At 53.5% G+C, this 22118-nt stretch overlaps 9 protein-coding genes across 9 annotated transcripts; 4 read left to right on the plus strand and 5 right to left on the minus strand.

The window, feature by feature from the left end:
* Positions 1-184: 184 nt before the first annotated feature.
* Positions 185-3362, minus strand: BDZ83DRAFT_155683 (uncharacterized protein). Its single transcript, XM_060501359.1, has 4 exons — positions 3109-3362; positions 2757-3050; positions 2598-2707; positions 185-2547 (listed from the first exon to the last, which is right to left on the minus strand). The coding sequence occupies exons 1-4, from the start codon at positions 3280-3282 to the stop codon at positions 435-437; spliced, it is 2691 nt and encodes an 896-aa protein (XP_060358295.1). The 5' UTR covers positions 3283-3362; the 3' UTR covers positions 185-434.
* Positions 3363-3802: 440 nt separating this feature from the next.
* Positions 3803-5129, minus strand: BDZ83DRAFT_797487 (uncharacterized protein; the record flags this gene model as incomplete). The annotated part of the gene is made up of 2 exons (XM_060515896.1): positions 3803-5039; positions 5098-5129. The coding sequence occupies 2 exons, from the start codon at positions 5127-5129 to the stop codon at positions 4079-4081; spliced, it is 993 nt and encodes a 330-aa protein (XP_060358296.1). The 3' UTR covers positions 3803-4078.
* Positions 5130-5813: 684 nt separating this feature from the next.
* On the minus strand, positions 5814-6651 carry BDZ83DRAFT_724395 (Alpha/Beta hydrolase protein; the record flags this gene model as incomplete). Its single annotated transcript, XM_060512651.1, has 3 exons — positions 5814-5999; positions 6057-6145; positions 6201-6651. The coding sequence occupies 3 exons, from the start codon at positions 6649-6651 to the stop codon at positions 5814-5816; spliced, it is 726 nt and encodes a 241-aa protein (XP_060358297.1).
* A 1130-nt stretch (positions 6652-7781) lies between these two features.
* BDZ83DRAFT_758001 (uncharacterized protein) lies at positions 7782-8786 on the plus strand (the record flags this gene model as incomplete). The annotated part of the gene is made up of 2 exons (XM_060514971.1): positions 7782-7828; positions 7886-8786. The coding sequence occupies 2 exons, from the start codon at positions 7782-7784 to the stop codon at positions 8784-8786; spliced, it is 948 nt and encodes a 315-aa protein (XP_060358298.1).
* Positions 8787-9106: 320 nt separating this feature from the next.
* BDZ83DRAFT_155849 (GPR1/FUN34/yaaH family-domain-containing protein) lies at positions 9107-10607 on the minus strand. The gene is made up of 5 exons (XM_060501361.1): positions 10069-10607; positions 9915-10004; positions 9621-9847; positions 9369-9553; positions 9107-9307 (listed from the first exon to the last, which is right to left on the minus strand). Exons 1-5 carry the CDS (start codon positions 10374-10376, stop codon positions 9158-9160), a joined length of 960 nt encoding a protein of 319 aa, XP_060358299.1. The 5' UTR covers positions 10377-10607; the 3' UTR covers positions 9107-9157.
* Positions 10608-13226: 2619 nt separating this feature from the next.
* On the minus strand, positions 13227-13891 carry BDZ83DRAFT_592613 (CoA binding domain-containing protein; the record flags this gene model as incomplete). Its single annotated transcript, XM_060506551.1, has 2 exons — positions 13227-13600; positions 13798-13891. The coding sequence occupies 2 exons, from the start codon at positions 13889-13891 to the stop codon at positions 13227-13229; spliced, it is 468 nt and encodes a 155-aa protein (XP_060358300.1).
* Positions 13892-14517: 626 nt separating this feature from the next.
* BDZ83DRAFT_724398 (methyltransferase domain-containing protein) lies at positions 14518-15539 on the plus strand (the record flags this gene model as incomplete). Its single annotated transcript, XM_060512652.1, has 2 exons — positions 14518-14531; positions 14603-15539. The coding sequence occupies 2 exons, from the start codon at positions 14518-14520 to the stop codon at positions 15537-15539; spliced, it is 951 nt and encodes a 316-aa protein (XP_060358301.1).
* A 1646-nt stretch (positions 15540-17185) lies between these two features.
* BDZ83DRAFT_592641 (myosin regulatory light chain cdc4) lies at positions 17186-17786 on the plus strand (the record flags this gene model as incomplete). The annotated part of the gene is made up of 3 exons (XM_060506554.1): positions 17186-17366; positions 17448-17681; positions 17758-17786. 3 exons carry the CDS (start codon positions 17186-17188, stop codon positions 17784-17786), a joined length of 444 nt encoding a protein of 147 aa, XP_060358302.1.
* A 1464-nt stretch (positions 17787-19250) lies between these two features.
* Positions 19251-21404, plus strand: BDZ83DRAFT_758006 (peptidase family M3; the record flags this gene model as incomplete). The annotated part of the gene is made up of 2 exons (XM_060514972.1): positions 19251-21085; positions 21134-21404. 2 exons carry the CDS (start codon positions 19251-19253, stop codon positions 21402-21404), a joined length of 2106 nt encoding a protein of 701 aa, XP_060358303.1.
* Between the last annotated feature and the right edge of the window lie 714 nt (positions 21405-22118).

Raw genomic sequence — 22118 nt, forward strand, 5'->3', positions numbered from 1 at the left:
TGAAGTGAGCAAGTAATGAAACATCGACATGCCGGAAACGATACCACTGGGATCATGAATTAGACGAATGAGGAAACATTCAAAACAACATTTTTCGAGAGGGGATTTCTTAATGAACATAGATTAGATCAAACACCCTCATTATTTAAAATTCAATAATAATAATGACAATTGCCTGTCAGAACAATACGCTCCCCCTTGCCATTCTCCTTTTGTGTATAAATGCTCGAGAGCCACTCAGTGGCCCTTCTCTATCCTCAACGCGGTTGAAAGTGTCGTTATTCAACCTTGCTGCCTTGCACAAATCCAATTACCAACGGTCGACTGGGCCTATTGATAAGCGCACACACCAGTTGTCTGTTGTTGTATCATGATCATAGTCCAATCATTAACCTTTGAATGGTGCTCCCAACGACACTACGCTATGCAAACACTCAATCTACAATCAAGCCCTCCAAAACGTTCATCGCCTTGCTACCCTCGCTCTCAAACTTGCTAACCATAGCTTCGCACTCTTGTCGCAGCTTCGACTCGGCCTGGTTGGCGTTGTGGTGAATCCACTCCTCCACTGTCATGCGCATCTCAGGGCTTGTCAGCTCGGTGCCTTTGTGAAGGAGCCTGTCAACTGGGTTTCTCTTGTCCGACTTCTCGGGGGATCCGAAGACGAGATCAATATTAACGGGGTTCCAGGGCGTGGTGCTTTGGAGACTTGCCAAAGCTTTGCGCTTAGTCGGCGAGTTAGGTCTTGCCGGGGTTGATGAAATGGGGGCATGTGTCACCCGCTTTTGAGTTGTGGAAGGTCTTGAAGACGGGGGCTGGTTCTCGGCATCTGAAGACTGCGGAGATGGCGAGGGCGAAACAGCCGCCTGGCGAGCTGACTGGGCAGGAGATATACGCGGAGTGCCTGATTGATGTTGTACACTGCGGCGAGCGGATGAGGTGAGAACCGGCGATGATAGAGGTGGCGGAGAGCTCGTCTTCATTGTACCCCTTGGTGTGGGCTCAGGTGCCTCGGACTCTGGCTCAGGCTCAAGCTCGTCTACTTGCTCCAGTTCGGACTCTTCTTCCTCTTCCGGCTCGTCTGCAAGCTCGTCAGGGAGTTCTTCCTCTGGTTCCTCCAGCTCCTCGTGTTCCTCTTCAGGCTCGTCTTGAGGCTCCGCTGGTGCGGGCGTTTGCCGTGCCGAAGCAAAAGACTGACGAGCTGACGCGTCCTCGGCTTCAGTGTCGATCTCAGCTTCAGGCTCAGCCTGAGCTTCCGGTCCCGGTTCGGTTTCAGCAGTAGCGGCTGCAGCTTCCGGCTCGATAGCTTCTATCTCTTCAACCTTGCCGGCGCTTTCCATAGATGCACGCGCCGCTAATGATGCCTTTGACGGGCGTCCGCGCTTCCTACCGGTGCTTGCGCGGGCAGGCTTTGTCGTGATCACCGTGGCAGTACTGATCTCATCCTCTTCAATATCAGCAGGCTCTTCAGTGTGGCTGGGCTCTACTGGAACAGCTAGCTCGTCGTCTTCGACGACCACTTTTGCGGCCTTGGCCTTCTGAGCCTTAGTCTGCTTGGATACCTTGCGGGGAGCTGCGGCCTTGCGTCCCTTCTTGGGAACTTCCAGCGCCTCAGGCTCCTCAATGGTCATTTCGGCCTCCAGTTGCTTCAGTTCGTCGTCAACATCGTTTTCGTCTGCCACGTATGGTTCCGCGTCAAACATTTCATGGTTATCTGACGGCTCAGGGTTGGCGGCAGACTCCTTGCCCGACTGGCTCTTCTTTGACTTTGCCTTGGGAACAGGGGCTTTCTTTCGTTCCGAATCGGAATCTTGCATGATATCCTCGTCGTCGGTCAGCGGACGCTCCAGGTCAGCCTCAAGCTGCCTCGTAATCTCGTCGTCGTCCTCGGGGAATGCGCCGGGTGCAGTTCGCAGGGATGCCATTGATGCGTTTGACCTCTGCGAAGTCCCTGAGGCTTTCCGTGTTCCCTTTGTCCCAGACGCGCGTGCAGTCTTGCGGCCTTTTGGTGCCTTCGCCGGCGGCGGCGCATCGGCAATGCTAATGTCCTGTTGTGATTGTTCGATGGATGAGCTGTCAGCAGTAGCTTTGGGGCGACCGCGTCCTCCACGCTTCTTTGGTGCAGGTGCCTCAGAGACTGCAAGCGCCGAACCATCTACCTCGTCGCTTGTGCGCTTGCGCCCTCGGGCAGGTTTCGATGGGGGTAGCGCAATCTCTTCTTCCGCCATGGCCTCATCCTCGACAACTTCAACAGGCTCATCCTTCTTTGCCTTGGTCTTCCTTCCTTTCGTAGTGGTGGCCTTCTTAGCACGAGTGCCTTTCTTACCGCCCATCGTGGAGGTCGTTGTCAACACGCTGTCGTCGAATTCCGCGGGAACATCTGTGATCGATGTGATGTCGGAGATCGATGTCGCGACTGATTGCACAGATAGCCTCGACGTGGTCTTTGAGCCTCGGGCTGCCTTGCCTTTCGGCTTTCTCGTGGAAGCGTATTGGTTTACCAAAGAGAAGTACGGGCAGTTGGGGGATCGGTTGAAGTGTTCGTCCCTGTAATTAGGTAAGATGATGCTTGCGGACGCAACACTCAGGGGACTTACATGGGCTTGTCGTTTTGTTCCCAGCCGTCCAAAGCAAGCTCGCAGTAGGTGCAGGTTGCCATATCGTTGTACTCGAGGGAAGGCGTGTATTTCCATCCTGCTTCGGCGAGCTAAGAGCTAGTCAGCATAGGAAGGTCTGGTCGAAGTTCCATGACCAACCTGTTTGATCTTATTCTTCCAGCCCCTCTTTCCCTCGTGTGGCCAACGTCCATCAAAAGTTGCCTTTCTGGCCGCGATCATTCGAGCGCTGGCAGGGTCTTCGGATGACAACCCGTTGAGATTGGCTTCGATACCCGCGACAATGGCCCATCCGCATTCGGGAGAGTGCTTCAAGTGCTCCTCGAGGGGTTTATCACCCTCTTCCCAGCCATCGAGAGATTTGTTACAGAGGAAGCATGCGACGTTGTCGGGGTTTTCGGGGAACGGCCGCCAGACGAAACCTGCTTTCGCGAGCTGTGGCAAGTTAGCACATGTGTCATCTTCCGCGAAGCCCTTCCGACTGCAGACATACATCTTCTGGCAGCAAGTATTTCATGTGCGGCCATGTGAGGTTTTTGCCGCCTTTGGTCGCGCCTGATTGACGGCGCTTTGGTGCAGGGTAGACTTGATGGAAGGAGCCCAAGCGGCCATCCTGTGTAAAGTATTCATTCGGGACTAAACCCTCAAAAGCCAAGTTCTCTGTCATGCTGGGCTATCTTTGGGCGTTGTGACACCTGTGAAGCTCAGGAATTGTGCAAAGCAAAGCTGGTCGCGATCCGGAGCGCGAACAGCTGCGCAAGACAGATGTACAGGACGGACGCGTCGATCGCAGGGAGGAAATATTATTCGCGGCTAGAATGCATCGGGTCACAAGAGGTTGAGCTGGTGGTCGCGTCGGTCTTCGAAGAGTAGGAATGGTCGAAAGAAAATATCGAGGGGAGCAATGTTTTTCAATCGTCGGTTGCGGGAGTGTAGCAACAATTGGAGTTGAGCAAACCAAATATTGGAGTGTGATGCGGCAGACACCAAACCGTATTGGCCATCCCGATCGCGTTTGTTTACATTCAACCTCTGTTTCCGTTGCTAGCTGGTGGGTCCGGCGGGGTGTGGCTCATTCTTGCCTTGTCGGTTTTGTGGCAGGGCTCTCAGCCACATTGTGTTAGTCATCAGCTCCTGTCTCATTGTCACACGTCAGACGTTGCACCAGGAAGCTTACTCAAAGCTAAGTACGGTTTGTATTCGAATGCTTCGTTCGGATCTGAAACTTCCTTCATCAATCTGAGTTCCGTATCTTTCCCAATAAATCCCTCATCCGGAGAACAAGCTTTGTATAGGGTACATGAGTTTGCCTCGCAGGTTTCCAACCATGATCAACGAAAAGCATCTCATTAGGACAGCAAGAGACCGTCGACAACGCGTTTGTCGACATTGGTCCAATGCATCGCCCATATCCCCTACTTGATGCACTCATGTATATCTCAGGCGGTTCCTCCATCTCTGAGCTATTTGCAGTATTCATGGGCGATCTCGCGAAACAGATCAATGGCGAAAGCTGGGACGCTCTCCAGCACTAGTTCCAGATTCTCATCCCTGGTCATCCACTCCATATCAGTCAGACAGAAATGCACAAGCAACTTTCTGAGATCATTGTCTCGAGATTCGATATTGGCGTAAACGTGTCTGATGGTGTCGATTGTGGCCCGCAGCATCTCATCGGTGCGCGGAGCATGCAACAGGCTCTGGCGAAGTTTGTGCAAACAAAGTTCCTTGAGTTCAGTCATGGAGAACCTGTTTGCAACTAGGTACAGCTCGGCATGTGCGAGGAAGACTTCCTTGTAGCCGGTCCGATGGTGTTGCTTGACGTCGTCCAGCCAGTCTTCAGTTGTCGTTTGGGCGGCTTCAGAGGGAATGGGGAAAAGGGTCTCGCAGAGTTTGTACCGGGCGCTTGAATGCTGCTGAGACTGTGAATCTCGCGAGGCACTCCTCATCCACATATATAATGACGGAATCTCAGGCTGCTGTGTGTTTTGTCGATTAATCGGTTCCCGGCGCTGTGACTCGACTTGAGAGATGCTCTTCGTTGTCGAGGTTTCCACATTCCCGGCTGCGTATATGGTGCCCGCATCGCTCTCGGGGCCAGGCATATCATGACCCCCATGCTTTCCCTTGACCGCTTTGGAAGCGACGTTCCGGTAGGACTGCGACAGAGCAGGCACCGTGTAATCGCGAGAATAGGCGTACTCCGTCAAGTTGACAAAAGTAGCGGGCTCGATGTCAGACCAGGTCACGAGAGATGAGTGTTTTCTGTTGACGACTCGGTTGGCAACGTCAACTCGAACGGCGGTTCTCTGTTTGATGAAATTCTTGAAAGATGGGGATAAGGCAAGGAAGACAATTTCGTGGCCTGTATGTTCGACCTGATCTTTGCCGATTATGAACGTAAGGGCCCTAGACCGAAAGATCCTGCGGTCTCACGTAAGCTTAACTTGGTCGAGACGTGTTGGAGTAAAGGGGTTCATACTGACTCATGTCTCGCTTGCGCTTCAGAGACATCGCGAGAATTGGTGTTGCTGCAAAGGCGAGGCTTTGCTGCGAAGTTGCCGGAGTGAGAGAACCGTGTGAGGCGTGGAGGCGAAGGAGGAAAATAACTTGACAAAGCCCTTGATTGATCATTACCAAAGGGCCCAATGGTCAGGGCTGAGTTGGAGGATAAAAATACCTAGATAAATCAGGAGCGGGAAACTTTTATGGAAGGTGGTGGTGGTTGAAATTCCGCGTCCAGGTGTGGAAGGAACGTCTGGCTTTCTGGGGTCTGCCTTCCTTCCGAAGGGGGATTGCCTCAGGTTCTCCACCACTCAGGCAATTCACGTTATTTCATAGAACGCAGAAAACAGGCAAGCTAGGAGGACTTCGGTTGAGTTTTACAAAGCGTAGACCAATTGTTCAAAGGAAAGAACAGGAGGGAAGAAAGTGCCTTGACCATAAGATAGGTAATACCTAGACAGTTCTGGCATTGGACCATGTTGGACAAGGGAAGGTATATAGTCTCTATAACTCTAGTTTGTCATTGTCTACAGCCAAACGCAGATCTTTGATAGTCTTGTGTTCCAAGGATCGGAAATATCGCTGGTTGCTCGTAGTCGTTTTCTTTTGGGTTGTCGGTAAATGAGAAGCAACTTCTAAGCATACCCTGGGCATAAATCGACAAGATTCCAGCTAGGTCCGGAACACTTATCATCATACCAGGAGCTTAGACTGCAACCAGACAACTGCCTGGATGTCATAATCCGAAGGATACGCCATGTGCGCGGTGAGGTTACTGCCGCTAGCATCGCACACTCCGTCCTGGTAGTTACAGTAGTCGTGGACTCTGTCGGCGTAGACATTGAAAGAAGCAAGTTGTTCAGCGGTACGAGGATATTTCTGTGAACAGCGTCAGTCACGGAAAATATTTAAAGCTTCTAATGGGGATAGACTTACACCGGTGGCGCCAAACGTAGAAGCGTTGCCAAGGTTATATGTCTGATTCGGCATGTGCCGAGGGTTACCATACAGCAAGATCGCCGCAACTAGACCACAATGTCAGCAGGTTACTCTGAAAGCAAACTTTGCATCTAGCCTTACTATGGTCTCCAACATTGCGAGCATCGACCAGAGGCTTGGTGTAGTTGCCCAGGATATTGCCATCACCACCACTAGCCAAGATATCTCCAAGAACCATTGCGCCCTGAGAATATCCCATTAAGACGATTTTGGATTCAGGGCAAGCCTCTGCGTAAGAGATGATCTGCTTGGCGCCATCGCGAATTCCAACAAAGTAGCTGTCACTCCCAGACTCGTCCGTGGCTGGGTAAACAATATCCTCGTAGTTGCTATTGGGAAAAGCCTCCATGAGCGGGTCAATGACCGTGATCAAGCTTCCGGGATATGACAAAGTTGTGCCCCGGGCTTCAAAGTAGTGGATGTCAGCGCAAGTGCTGTTGAGGTTCTGTCGGCTAGCCAGAGGGGTTTTGCTGCCTTGTACCAGAGCAGGCAAAGTGCAAGCAATGGCGGCGGCCTTAACGAGGAGAGACATAGCTGAAGATATGACTAAGAACAATCGTCGTCAGTAGTGAGTTGCTGGGACACGAGCCCTTGGCGAGAGAGATGACTTATATACATGATGATCGACTGGGCTTTCCCGACTTTCCGGCAAGTCGGCCATGTGGAAACGTCGACACTTTTGCGACTCTCGGCGATGCCACGCACTCCCCCCGCCATTCTAGATTAACGGACTTGGCTTCCACCGTTTGTAGATCTGTGGGGCAGATCCGAATGCCGGCATGTCACCCCAGGCACGGACGTTTACCTGCATCGGCTCTGGAGATCGAAGCTTCTCGGCCGAGTATTGCCTGCGGCGTCGACATGTTCAGTAATCATCTGAGTAGGAGGTTGTGGGAGTATTTGTAGAGTTTGATCCGCCGAGGAGGGCGTTCAACAACGAAGAGTGATGCAGGCCGGCCCGTTGCATTCGTCGGAGTACCAAAAATAAGATGAAGAAATCTCTTTGAAAGAAGCTTTTTATAGAATATTCTTTTGCCAGAATAATTACCAGACAAATACCAGCTGCAAGCTCCTTCTTTGTCTGATCGCTCCACCTTAGGTAAGGCAGGCCATGTCCTTGACAAGCAAACAATCGGGTACTGCCTCCTTGAAGAGCCAAGGCAAGGCAAGGCTTCGCGCCTTGAAAGGCAGAGGTATTAGGTACTAGCAGTAGGTTGAATCCTGAGATATTGGACTTTGAAAAGATTCTTGGATGTTAGCAGTGTCGTCTTTGGGAAGGGGTTCAGTCTGGGCGTGCTGGATACCTTACCTGCCTTAATTGGTCACGTTTGAGCTGCCTCCAGTGGTGAAAACCATCTGGGAAGGAGCGATTGAGGTTTTTACCTACGGTTGCTTCTACTGGCGTCACCGAGTTTTGCAGCCGCAAAGACAAGGAGCCGTAAATCGATATTTAAGATTGTCTAGCTACGCCAACGCTGTACTCTGCTACTGCAAACCACTCGTCAACCTGAATTCCCGTCCATCAACCTTTTTGCAGCAGAAGGCTCCATGGTCAAAAAGACATCAGTCCTATTCCTACCTCATACTCGCCGAATATATCAAGCATTCCTTGCAGACACCAATCAAAGTCGCTAAGTACTAGGTATACTTCGCATCGCAGAGATGCTTGGCAAGCGGAAGCGATTCGACACATTCGAGGATTCGGATGAGTACATGCAACCCCTCCACTTTCCGGTTTAATCTACTGTTGCTAACATACGGTCAAGAGCAATCCAGTCCCGATGCATCAAGTTCATCGTCGGTCCGGAAAAGAAAGAATACACCGTCCATGAAGCGCGCTTCACCAACCTTTCGCCAGCCCTACACGCCCTTCTGACTGCAGGATTTCAAGAGTCCAGAAGGGGCAAGGTCGTCTGGGACGATACTGACCCAGTCACTTTCGTCCTGCTGGTTCAATACGCCTACCGTGGTGAATATTCACTGCCAGACTCTAACGGCGTGACTACGATCCCTGAAGAGAATGAGACTCCTGAAGATGGCGACACCCCCAAGAATTTACCGCGTTCAATGCAGGGATACTTCTGGGCTGCCGGACACAGAGGCTCACAACACCACTTTGTGAATGACAGGTTTTTCCCTGAGATGAGCTGCGATGAGAAGCCACCGGGTATGGGCCAGGCTCAGTGTATTCTGAGGAAGTTCACCGGCATTGAGGCGTTCGAGAAGGCTTGCCGGCATGTTGAACACCTGAGGCCAATGTATATGCTCCACGTTCAGCTCTACTTCCTCGCGGACAAGTACATCATCGAAGATCTCAAAGAGATGTGCCTGGCTAGGGTCCGACATTTCCTATCGGAGTGTCCCGGAACCTTTCAACTGAAGACCATTCTTCTCGAATCCGTCCCGGTCATCTATTCACAGACAATTCATGGAGACTCGCTACGGAGGCTTATTACACATTATTTCCTCGCCAACATGAATTGGATCGATACTGGTTCGAGGTTCAAGGCACTACGAAGAAGCACGCCTGATTTCGGACTGGACTTGCTCGACGAGATCCCCCACAGCTACTGGACGGAGTTGAGCGAGGGTCCTAACGAACCGGCAGCTGAGGCAAGGGAAGACCAGGCCCAGTATCAGGCAACAAGGCGGACGAGGATCACATGAAGCGGGGGTTGGGTCATGACCATTCGAAACATCTCCAATGTTTGGTTTTGAATTCATTACTGGGTCGTACGAGAGAAGTGGAAGAGGGCTGGATAGAAATTGCAGTCTTCATTACGCATCAAGTCAGGACTAGGGCACGTGAAATTGACGAAGTAGATTGTAGTACGCATACAATATTTGGTATGCATTACTACAGCTGTTCTGTGCGTGAACACTGCATCACATATGACTCAAAACACCAGATTATGAACTTCATCCTCCATAGATAGGTGTTGATTCCGAGATAACGTCATGAACAAACACGACTTGTCCCCCGTGCCAGCACCCATTGATCCTGAAACAAGTCTTTCCACGGTTTTGAGAAAGGCCCTTCAAACTTGGCTCTTTTCACTCTTGCCCCGAATGACTCTGCTCAGGTCTCCAACAGGAAGCTCCAAGGGGAAGTCGAGCGAAGCCAAGAGGATGGCGAAGATGAGCCACCAACCGGCGGCGCAAGTTACGAATGCGCAAGCACCAGCAGCCTGACAAGTTGGTATTAGTACTGTTTTACTTCCTCGCACATCCCACGCCTTCAAGGCTTACCTGAAGCAGTTTCGCGGCGTAAGCAGCATTGCTAGTGTAGTCCATGGCAAGGAACCAATACGCGGCCGTGATCAACCCGAACGCAGCAACGAGCGTCAAGAAGATGACGAAGAAGACGATATTCGTCCGGAGCGAGCAAATGAGGAATACGACGCAGATCAAGCCCATAGCGAGGGTGATGAAACCTGTTCAAACCTGTGTTAGTTCAAGTCCATGGAGATATAAGAAAAGGGGTAAGGGGCAGTGACTGACCGAAACTAGCATTGAACCCTTGCGTCGTCAATCCCTCGGCCCCAGACGTCGCGTTCGCGGGAGCGTACGATGAGAAGGCGGCAAAGGAAGGGTTCAGGGTCGCGCCAAAGGTGAACCAGAAGGAGGAGAAGGTGAGGAAGACGACGGAGGGGAAGGTGTTGCCGAGGACCCATTCGAGGAGACCGCCTACGAACATGAGGAGACCGCCAAAGAAGAAGTATGAGCCGCTGTGAAGGAAGACATGTGAGTTTGAGAGGCGTCATGGTGAGAAGGTGGTGTTGGGGGATGACTTACATGCCTGCCGCACCGCTTCCGCCTGCTCCTCTCCAACCCATCAAGTCACAAGCAAGAGGCGTCAATGAGATGAGGAATCCAACAATGGCGCTGTGTAAGTGTTAGTCAATGTCAATTGACCCATGACCATCCACCAAGGTATGAGGTTTCTCACATTGGAGTCGGGTTACCAAAGGTCTTGCGCAGATCTCCCTTGACGTTATTCTGCGGCGACAGATACAGCTTCTCAAACAGCTCGGGCGACATGGAGATTGACCCGGCCGTTCTCATCCTCCTGAGTGCGTCGTCGCGGCTGGCATGGGGCGCCATGTACTCGTCCTCTGGGTACTCGCCATTGTAGCCGCCTCCATTGGGCACACGACGATGGTGGCTGTCGACGCGCTGGTGAGGGTCCGATGGGCGGCGGTGCTCGTTGTGGTGGGAGTGGGAGTTGACTTCGTGGATGTCTTCCTTGTTATCCATTGTTTCGTCTGTGGAGGTTGATTAAGATGGTAGACGGGTATCAAAGGAATTGACCGAGCGATTGAGGAGAGGGATAATGATACAGATGGTACACTATGTTCTTTGGATGAACGGAGGAAATAAGAGACGACAGGAATGACAACCGAGACTGAACGTAGACGATGTTTCGAGCGGAGGGAACTGGGCCATTAGATGTATAAAGGTCCAGGCCGGCCGTAACGGGTCTAGTCCTCCACACACACATCTTCTTTCACTCTCTCGCGTTCTCTCTCAGTGTCTCTCATCCACACCCTAAAGAGCGTTTCCAAGACGTAAAAAAGCAAAGACTGGGGGGGTTTAGCAACGGACCGGGGCCATCTTGGCACCTTGGGAGCCCTGCTGGCAGGACGGTTGAGTCGGATAGTCTTTTCCCATCATGACCACTCTAACACGCCCCCCTCCTCCTCCCCCAACCCCCGGTCACCCACACCTCAAAACGGAATACCGGGGTTTACGAGGACAACGACTGGGTTATCTGGAGGAAGATCTTTCTTGAAAGACCCACGACCGACGACACAAACGCGTCCGCGAGGAGGAAAAGGTGGGCAGCAGGGCCTAGAGCCTAGAGGACAAGAGGCTCTCCTCCTCCACATCGACCGAACCCACTTTGGGGCTAGGACGACCGGCAGACGGATACCCCAGGATTCGGGACAAGGGATGGATGGGTTGCTGCAATCTGAAGGGTGGGCGTGATACAGGATCTACGAGGATGATTCGTTGGATGCTGCTGCCGCAGGAAGCATGGTTCGAACGAGGTATCCGTACGGAGGTAGACCATTGGGGAGAACATCGGATTGGGGGGCACAGCACGTTTGGGGGTTTTGAACATGGTTTTGGTAGAAACCTGGGGGCGAAAGGCAACATGCTTGCTTGATTGCTTTCCCTGGAGCGTTGCGTCCTGTCTTGGACCAACAACGTCTCTGTTTCTTTCCGTCTCCTTTTCCCAGCTGAGGGTGTGAAGGCACGCGGTCTGGGAAGAGTCAACCCGTCAATGTCTCAGTTGAACACATTTGGGGCTGAGGAGAAGGGGAAAGAGCAAGACCTGCCACGCCTGCCACGCCTGCCAGAGCTCCCGTCACATCACACTGGTGAGTCGTCAAGGGTTCGCGCGGATGCAGAACTGAACGTTTGAGGTTTAAGGCGTGTCCACTGTTGGACGGGTTAAACGTCCTTTGGGCATGTATGTCTAAGGCTCTGACCGAGTCAATAACTTGCCTTGCCCCAGTTGAGGCTTACTCGGACAATCTCGCGTGGAGGCAAGGGAGGACCGACGGCGGCGCTTGTTGGAAGTTGGGGGGAATGGACAAGTTCGTCAATGGGAGGACCTGGGCAAAAGCTGGGGTAAGGATGCGGAACCGCAAACCAACGAAAGCCAACGAATCAACGGGCGGACGACTGAACGACATGGAGGAACGGAAGTTTTCTGACTCTGGTATGCAGAATAGCGTGGATGGGGGGACCTACAGGCTATCCGGCATTGAGCGGCACATGGATGTAGTCTGGGAATAAGAAAGATAGTCGTGGAGTCTCTGGGCTTGACGGGAGCGAACAACAGTTTTATTTGACCGGTCTTGCAGTAGCGCCCAGCAATTACGTCTGTTGTTTGCTTGCCTCCCCGGTCCAGTACTATCCATGATCTACCACGTCGAGAGTCAAGACTCAAGAGCGTACCTTAGTCGTTCAGTATTCCGAAAAGGGGAAGCTGGATTTGGTTGGTTTGAGTTTTGGGGGAGGATACCTAGGTATGATGGAGGAGGAGGGGGGAAGGGAAGCTTCAGCTCGTGTGGGGCAGGCTAGAGGTATTGCGGGGAAAGCTCTACACCTCACCACACTTTGTCGCTATCTTACCATGGACTAGGGGGTGTGACGGGTCAAGGGGATGGGGAGCGTCGGGGTAGCGGATGAGGCGTGTGCGTTCCATCATTGCATGTTCAGAGTCATTGCCTACTCCGTTGAGAAGCCCCATAACTCACGGCACGACGGAAAGGGACAGTAAGAATGGACAAAGGGGTTTGGTAAGTTTAGTTGGGAGTCGAGTATAGATGGGATGCTGGACCTGAAAAGATGGGTTGAGTTGGTCTGAGAAAACTGTTTAGCACTCCGAGACTTGACAGTTGTACTTGGCCGGTGCTCCATGCAACCCGGCCACATACTAGACTTGGCGTGGAGGGTTACTGTTGAGAAATGTACATGTCATGATGGAATCACTTGAGGCTCAATTGGGAGGCGTCGTTGGGAGGAGAGAAGGAGGGGGGAGGGCGAAGCGGCAGATGCGGCCCCGGCATTATACGCTACCCGTTACCCCAGACTTGGCAGCACAGTCCTTGACTCGATCACGAATGGTGAAGTGTCACTCAAGATCCCAAGAGCGATTGTCCTGTCGATGCATCAGAAGGGTTGGAGATTTGAATTTGGGAGATGGATGGAGGGGTGGTGTGACCTTCAGCGAATGCCGGTCCAAACGATGCAGAAAATGCGCCCGTCACAACGTGAAAGACGGACCAGGACGGAGCTATCTCGGCACGAGATCGCCAACGCGGCATCTCTCACGATGGGGAATCCATGGAGGATGAACGAAGGGCTCATTGGAGCTCAGAGTCTAGTACATGGATCAACAGAACCCAAGTGTAGTTTGCTTCTATAGTCTCGCATTGGGGTCGCTGGTGACCCTTTATGGTAGGAAACTAGTAGCCATTCATCTCGTAACAGCATCTCATCTCAGGAACCCCTCGTTCAGTAGGCCCTCATTCCCATACTCTAGAACGGTCCACGATTTATATCAAGAGTCAACCGGACAAACCGCCAGGCCGATTAAAGCTTCCCCGCATCCTTCATCGCCCTCTCTCCATCAACGAGAACACACCACCCCTCCCCGCCGCGGGTCCCGCCCCCGAACCCGGCAACAACGGCCTCGAAGCCGCCTTCGCCGCGCGCGTACTCGAGCACCGCGTCGTCAAAGGTGCCCGGCTGCAGCCAGACGGCGGGCACGCCCAGCTCCTTTGCTTCTTGCAGGACCTTGAGGGTTGCGGGCGGCGGAGTGATGATGGAGACGGCGGTGTCCTTGGGATGAGGCAGGGCCGTGAGGTTGGGGAGGGCCGGATGGTCTTTGCCGAGGGCGTTGACGGTGCTTGCGGTCGGGTTGATGGGAGTTGCTGGGATGGAGTGGTTCAGGTACCAGGCGAAGACTGCATGGGATGTTAGTGACGATTGAAGTTGGAGATTTCAAGAGAGTGATGTGAGTGACAGCGAGGGTGAGAGTGAGACGAGACTATTCAAGTGAGATGAGTGTGACTGAATGAGTGAGTGAGTGACAACTCCTCGAGCTTAGACCAAGCTTGAGGCAGGTGTCCAGCGGGAATAAGACAGCGGGGGAACAACGCACTCTTGTTGCCAAACTTGGCAGGGTTCGAGCTGGCGCCCACCACCGCAATGAACTTTTGCGAAAAGAAAACACGGGCCGTAGCTTCGGTCGACATGTCGGGCACTAGTTTCGGGACGGACCAAGTTGTGAAAAGTGTATTCGAGGCGCGGGAACGGGAGTTGCTGAAGAGCGAGGAGGACGGAGATGGAAGGGTCTCTCGGGCGGGCGACTCGGACCTTGAAATGGAGTTTCGAGGGGCCAGGCTGAGAGCTCCGACCTCCGAGCACGTCAGTGGAACCCTTTGGGGGGCGGCCGAGACGTGCGGGCCACGGCTGATGACGCGACCTGCCACTGTAAGTCTGCCATGCATACCACGGAGCCGCGGCTACTACCTGCCTTATTCTAGAATCTTAGTCAGGGCTGGGTTTCGATATGTGAGAGTGAGTCTGTAAGGCCTTCGAATGCCCTCGTGGCAATGTATCATAGCAGGTTTTCTTTGACGGTCTTGTTCCGGATAGCCGTGGTCCCTGAATCGTCGGAAGGATCCCGCCCGAGAGAAGCATGGGAATAAAATGGATGATGGCCGCCGTCTTTTCGGTCAAAGAGACGGGTGCGACTACACGCATTACACATCATTGAGTCTTCATTGGACCATCAACCAATCCGCCAATCTACGCCAGGGCTAACAACTACAACCTTGCAGCTTCACTATAATAACTTACCTTCCCTACACGGCTAACGATGTCTGTTTTTGCGTACGTGGGCGAACTCATCTTGGCAGCGGAATTCCAAATGCCATCGGCCTCAAGCTGACATGTGATTACAGACGTTCGACCTTTTCGGCCGCAGGCTATGCGGCCTTCCGCCCATCCTACCCTGCATCACTCTTCAGGACGGTGCTGGCGTATCACAACACACAGTCGACAAGCGGCACGGCGCTGGACCTGGGTTGTGGCCACGGCCTCATCTCGCGAGAGCTCAGTCCGAGCTTTGCTCGCGTCATCGCCATTGACCCCAGTGCGGGCATGGTAAAGCAAGCAGCGGACTCAACCTCGGACTCAAAAATCACTTTCCGCCAGGCCAGCTCTGAGGATCTGTCCTTCGTGGCTGACGCCTCGGTAGACCTTGTGGTGGCTGGCCAGGCGGCGCACTGGTTCAACTACGATAAAGCGTGGCCGGAGCTGGCGCGAGTGGTCAAGAGCGGCGGTACGCTGGCGTTTTGGGGGTACAAGGACAATATCCTCGTCGGTTTCCCGGCTGTCAACGATATCTTTATGCACTTTTGCTACGGCGAGGGGGAGTCGACGCCCGGCAGCGGGGTGGAGACGATGGGGCCGTACTGGGAGAAGCCCGGGCGGCAGATCCTGCGGGATAACCTGGCGGCGGTTGTGCCTCCCGAGTCGGAGTGGGAGAAGGTGAAGCGCATCGTGTACGACCCGGACAGGAAGACCTCCCAGGCCGATGCGAACACGGAGGCGATGGAGCCGGAAGACCCGCGGGCGGCGTGGCAGCAGCGTAAGACGATGAAGCTGGGCGAGTTTGAAGGTTATGTGCACACTTTTAGCGCATACCGTGGGTGGAAAGACGCGCACCCGGAGTTGAAGAGCCGAGCGGAGGGCGGGGCGGAAGGAGATATTGCGGATCTGTTGTTCGATCGGTTGCTGGAGGCGGTGCCGGAGTGGAAAGCTGCGGGGGATAAGTGGCGGGATATTGAGGTTGAAGCCGTGTGGGGGACGACTATCATCCTGGCCAAGAGGAAGTGACGGCTCCAGATTCTACCTGCAGAGAGAATGTGACGGGATCGAGAGAGGTCATGGAGAATTGCTCCGTCCGTGCCGAAGCTGAAGTGGATTGACTCGCAGGTCGAGCCCGATACGGCAGTCTGAAGAGTCGGGACGAACCGCAACGTGCAAGTTTGGGGCGAGTGAGAGTCTAGACGGTCTGGGTATTCGTAGTTCGGCATAATTCGAACTTAGTGCAAAGACATATCTGTATCCGTATATCAACGTAGGGTGGTGTAGATTATGTCGGCTCACCGCAATGAAAGACGTTCGATAGCGTTTGTGCAAATCTCTAGCCATGACAGAATATTGGAAGATGGAGTCGTGGACCATTGGGCAGGTGGACATTGGGACTGGGCAAGAAAGGCAAGGGGGCCAGCAACTCATCCGAGAGCCGTGATTGGCTGTGGCAACCCGGCAAGATTGGGAAAGAGGAGCCCCCGGCGGTGGTTGCCCCGTCAGGTTTCAGGAGTTTTGGCCTTGTGTTGCAGAGGCGCACTGTGTTTGTAGGGGGAAGGCACCACCCACGTACAGTCAGTCCGTCGTACGGTTCGTACCTGCCGCACTTTTGTAGGTAGACGGTAGACCGCCTCCAGGAGCCCTCGATAGTTTTGGGTGCCGGTGCACACCGCTGCTGCCACCGCCAGCCCAAAACGCATGAATAACGGAGACTGGGAATGCCCATGGCCCATGACGCTTCCAACATAAGGCCAATTGGGTGTGTGTGCACTCGATGCATTGGATAAAAATAATACTGAGCCTAAGGGTACATGACAGATAGCGGAAGGTGGTGACCGACTGACAGACTGGGGGAAGGAGACGAAGAAAAGGGAAAGTGCAAGCATAAAGTGTTTCGACTGGCAGACAACAACCTCCAAGAAACATCATCACCACTCTTCTCTGTCTTTTTTTCGTCTTGTTTGATATTCCAAGGCAAATAACTTTTTTACCTGTTGTTTACTTTCTCTTCCCCCACGTACATACCACTTACCACCTCACACAGACCAAAATGGTGAGTCTCTGTCCCTCCAATCCGGGCCCCCTCCCCTCTGTTGCTTTTTTTTTGTTGTGTTTTCCCCCGCGGACGGCGGCACCCCTCCCACCATCGGCCGGAATGTAAACAAAGAAAATCGATCCAGCCATTCAGCGGCTTCCCTACCCCCCCTTTCGAGTCTTTCGACCCCTTTCGACCCTTTGATGGCCGACGAAAAATAGCCTTAGCGCCGGTTTGGTTCAGCGGCGAACCTTGCAGCAAAGGGCAACACACAGCAGCGCAGTACTACTAGCACCCGGCGCTGGCAGCAGCAGTACCACCACCACCAGCGCAGCAGCAGCGCCATTCACCAGCCAACAGGAGCAACCCAAACAACGGATCGGACACCAACTGCCAGCGCAGCTAGCCAAGGAAAGAAGATCAGCGCCAATTTTCCCGCGCAAACTACTGGACCATTCAACATACGGCTGCATCACGACATTCCTCATCCTGCAACCGTTCTTCTTCCCGATTTTCCACCTCTACATCCCATTCTTGATAATTCCGCAACCACCCCGCGAAACGTCACTTGTTCTCTACCGCACATCGCGATCCTCCAATTTTGCGCAAAACACAACCACACAAACATATCACAATGTCTTCTAACCAGTACGACGCTCAGGCTTCTACCAACTACAAGGAGGCCTTCTCCCTGTTCGACAAGCGCGGCAACGGCCGTGTCGCCATCGACAGCTTGGGCGACCTCCTCCGCGCCTGCGGCCAGAACCCTACCCTCACCGAGATCCGCGACCTCGAGAAGAACGTTGGCGGCGACTGTGAGTTATGTCCCAAGGAAGAATCGGCGTATGCCATCAGCATAGAGACACGATACTGACCTGCGATGTTTGCGCGCGCAGTCGACTTTGAGACCTTCCAGCGCATTCTCAACCGCCCCGGCGGCTTCCGCGACCCTGGCGAACCCGAGGAGTACTGCCGTGGTTTCCAGGTCTTTGACAAGGACATGACGGGCTTCATCGGCGTCGGCCAGCTCAAATACATCCTCACCAATCTCGGCGAGAAGATGTCCGACGACGAGGTCGACGAGCTTCTCAAGGCTGTCGACACCAGCTCTGGCCAGGTCAACTACACCGGTAAGCCGTCATCTTTGAACATACTGCTTGCATACCAAGCAATGAAGACCCGTGTTTACTGATACCTGTGTGACAGAGCTTGTCCGAACCATCCTCGCCAACTAGATTCATCCAGCGAGTGAGCGTTGTACAAACAGATCTGAGGAACGAGCTGTAGGCAGTTTACGAAAAGAGAAGAGAGAGACTTTTGCATGGCTGGCACGATGGGAAATGGCGTTTGCTTTTGCGTTGCGATTGCGTTGTTCGCTATTGTAGGGAATTTGGGTATTCTGGAGTTCACCACCGCCTCCTCAGAGGCGTTGCTCCGGACCACACGACACATGTACGGGACTGAATAGAACCGATACCAAAAGAAATAAATACCATGATACCAACATCATCGCGCGTACGATTCTCCCATAAGATGGATGTTTACGAGGTAGTCAGGGGTCGGGCCTGCGTGGAAACGCATGTTGGGACAAGAGGTCCAGAATTCGCGATACATCCACTGCCTCGTGTCCTTGGAACCAAGAAGGCTGAATGCAAAGCACAATTTCTTGCGGCTCTACGGCTATGCTACGGCCTCCGCGATCTAGTCATGTTGATCCATCGGCCTCAGCCATGATGTCGCACCTGGCCTTGGCCCGTCTGCCCAGCAACAAAGGACCCCACACAATCTGGCAGGTGCAGTGGTCTTATGTAAGCTCGCTTCCGTCAGGCGATGTGGCCTGCATCTTGGACCTGCAGGATTGCGGGACCGAATGTTTCCAGTCGACAGAGATCATTCAACTAAATCGTCTGAATACTCGTCCATTTACTCTATGCTTTGAGATGAGACTTGCTGCGGAGGCTCTATATGCTACAAAATTCTCTTCGAATGTACCTGTGGCTTCGCAAAAAAGTGCAATAGTAAATGCAGAGCATGGCTCCTGGTTGTACATCGAGACCCCGCTTGATTCAGCGTGGGGCGTTACAGCCCGGAACGTCGTAGCGCCGGGAGCTCGAGGTAAGCTCACCTGGCAGGCCGCGACTGCCCGCCAAGGAAACCTCCAACTGGAAGGTGAAAGAGAAGGGGACCCCGTCGCATTCCGTACTCGTCAGGATTAACGTAAACCTTCATCCACTTATACACACATACACAAATCATCCCGCAAACTGCCAGAAGCTCGCTGCAAGTCACCGCTCTCAGTCCACTCTTTGCGTAGCTACATGTACCTTCGCGCTTAATCTCGCCTGTCACCTACCAACTTACGGCATCGATACCTCCACCTGCATCCATCCGCGTCTGCCCCGTGTCCAAGACCTGGGTCCTGCAGCTGCTCCTCCTCCTTCCCCCTCCCCCGCCCCGACGCACCCAACTCACCGACTGATCGAACCGTGTTTCGTCCAGTAGCCGTGGCGTCCTCCAAGCGTCCCCTCCTCTCCCTTACCTTCTTCCTCATATTCCTCCTCACAGCTCTCATCCTGGCGGCCCCAAGAGCAGTTCCGAGAATTACTTCTCTCTTTGCACAGCTGCGCTTCAAACCAGTCCAGCTACCCCTTGTCGCCACCCCATCTCTATCGACATACCGACCCTTGGTGACCGCCGCCATGACTGTCCCCGACAAGTACAAGTCGCCGCCCCAGGCGCCTCCTGTCTTCACCGGCACCAAGGAGTCCATCGTCGGCGACTCCAAGAAGATTTGCGACCAGACTCGCGCCCTTCTCGACAAGCTCGTTGCCGACTACCCCGCCGACAAGGCCACCTTTGAGAATGTTATGAAGCCCATCGCCAAAGACGAGAACGAGAGCGGACTGTCGACCCGTATCCTTGGCTTCTACCAATATGTCTCGAGCGACGCCGCCCTGCGCGAGGCTTCGACCCAGGCCGATACCATCATGGACGAGTTCTCGATCGAGGTGAACATGAGGGAGGATGTCTACAAGCTCGTTGAGGCTCTCCACCAGCGCAAAGACACAGAGGGCCTGGACCCCGAGAGCTTGAGGTTGCTGGAGAAGGACTACAAGAACTACATCAAGATGGGTCTGGGTATCCCCGCTGGGCCCCAGCGTGACCGCTTCAAGGAGATCAAGAAGCGTCTCAGTCAAATCCAGATCGAGTTCACAAAGAACCTCAACGAGGAGAACGGCGGCATCTGGTTCACAAAGGAGGAGCTCGATGGTGTTTCAGATGACGTCCTTGATGGTCTTGAGAAGGGCGCCGGCGAGAACGAGGGCAAGCTCAAGCTCTCCTTCAAGTACCCGGACCTCTTCCCGACTCTCAAATTCGCCAAGAACCCTGAGACGAGACGCAAGGTCTTCATCCAGAACGAGAACAAGTGCAATCAAAACGTTCCCCTCTTCCAGGAGGCCATCATTCTCCGTGATGAGGCTGCTCGCATGCTCGGCTACCCCAACCATGCCGCCCTGCGCATCGAGGACAAGATGGCTAAGACCACCAAGACTGTGAACGATTTCCTGGGCGACCTTCGCTCTCGTCTGACCGCCGGTGGCGCCAAGGAAGTCGAGCACCTCCAGGAGCTCAAGAAGGCCGACACTGACGCCCGCGGCGTTGAGAACGACGGCAACTACTACCTGTGGGATCACAAGTTCTACGACCGATTGATGATTGAGAAGGAATACAGTATCGACGAGAACAAGATTGCCGAGTACTTCCCCATCACCTCAACAATTGCTGGCATGCTCAAGATCTTTGAGGAGCTCCTGGGCTTCGTCTTTGTTGAGTTGAAGCCTGAGGACCGCAAGGCCCTCAGCCCCACTGGCAAGGGTGAGGATATCGCATGGCACGAGGATGTCATCATCTTCAGTGTCTGGGATGATGCTTCCGAGGGAGAAGGATTCGTTGGCTACCTGTACCTCGACCTGCACCCTCGCCAGGGTAAGTACGGCCACGCCGCCAACTTCAACTTGCAGCCCGGCTACTTGCAAGCCAACGGCTCGCGCAGATACCCTGCCACTGCTCTGGTCTGTAACTTCAGCAAGCCCACGCCCAAGAAGCCCTCACTTCTCAAGCACGACGAGGTCGTCACCCTCTTCCACGAGCTTGGACATGGTATTCACGACCTTGCCGGCCGCTGCACATACAGCCGTTTCCACGGCACCAGCACCGTCAGAGACTTCGTCGAGGCGCCATCACAGATGTTGGAGAACTGGTGCTGGACCCCTAGTGTTATCAAGGCGCTGTCCCAACACTACGAGACGGGCGAGAAGATTCCCGATGACCTCATCGAGAAGCAGATCTCCACCAAGCACGTCAACGCTGCTCTCTTCAACCTCCGCCAGCTCCACTTCGGTACCTTTGACATGACTGTCCACACCCCTGAGAGCCACGAGGCCATCAAGAAGTTGGACTTGTCAGCAACCTACAACGAGCTTCGCGGCCAGATCGCTGGCATCAAGGGCCCCGAAGCTCAGGGAGAGAAGAGGTATGAAACCACATTAAATTTCAAGGTACACAATACTAACAGATACAGCACCTGGGGTAACGGACAAGCCTGCTTCGGTCACTTGATTGGCGGCTACGATGCCGGCTACTACGGCTACCTCTCATCCGAGGTCTACTCGACCGACATGTTCTATTCCGTCTTCAAGGCCGACCCCATGAACGGCAAGGAGGGGCGCCGCTACAGACACACTGTCTTGGAAAAGGGTGGCAGCCAGGAGGAGATGTTGACCCTGGAGCAGTTCCTTGGACGCAAGCCTAGCACCGAAGCCTTCTACAAGGAGTTGGGCATCCCTCAGTAAGGGCCCTGATCGTAATGCCACAATAACGAGACGACGCCAGAATTGTATCTAATAGTACCAGATCGCGACTGTGATCACCCCCAAGACGGTCGCCTTCTAAAATGCAAGAAAAATAAGAATAACCATTGAAGATTCCGATGTCCCAAGCTAGCGTGATGGCCTTTCCTCAATGAATTGAGCCTGCCATTCTCATACCTTCTTAGTCAGTTCAAACGTAAGTATGTCTGAGCAAAGTGGAAATCTGCTTGTGGATCGTGCCTTCAAGGACTGTTTGGCCTCAGTATAATATGGAAGTAATTTTCTAATACCAGATGTCGTGTCTGATGCGATGTATCAGTTGCCACACAAGGTAACATAAGCAGGCACATTTCTTTACCTTGGGTACGGAATACATCATAGGTTGATAGGGGGCTTCGTGTCTCGGGTGAATACTTACTCACGATTATTCAAAGAACTCGCTGAGGCAACCTCTTCAACGAAAATAGAGCGCGTCAAACACGCTTCGGGGAGCTCCTTCTGTTGCTGCGAAAAGTCAGGCACGGAAGGAAGAAGGGCGGAGAAATCGACTCACGTCCATTTGATTCCAAGCCCTTTCAACTTCACTTTCCCTCCCATCTCACCCGTCTCACCCATCTCACCCGCGTTCGCTTTTGCTCTTTTCTCATTTTACTCATCCTTTCTTACTCGCCCTCGGCTTTCTCATCACCTGAACAC

This window comes from Colletotrichum acutatum (assembly GCF_030867785.1).
Source record: "Colletotrichum acutatum strain CBS 112980 chromosome Unknown BDZ83scaffold_195, whole genome shotgun sequence".
Taxonomy (NCBI): domain Eukaryota; kingdom Fungi; phylum Ascomycota; class Sordariomycetes; order Glomerellales; family Glomerellaceae; genus Colletotrichum; species Colletotrichum acutatum.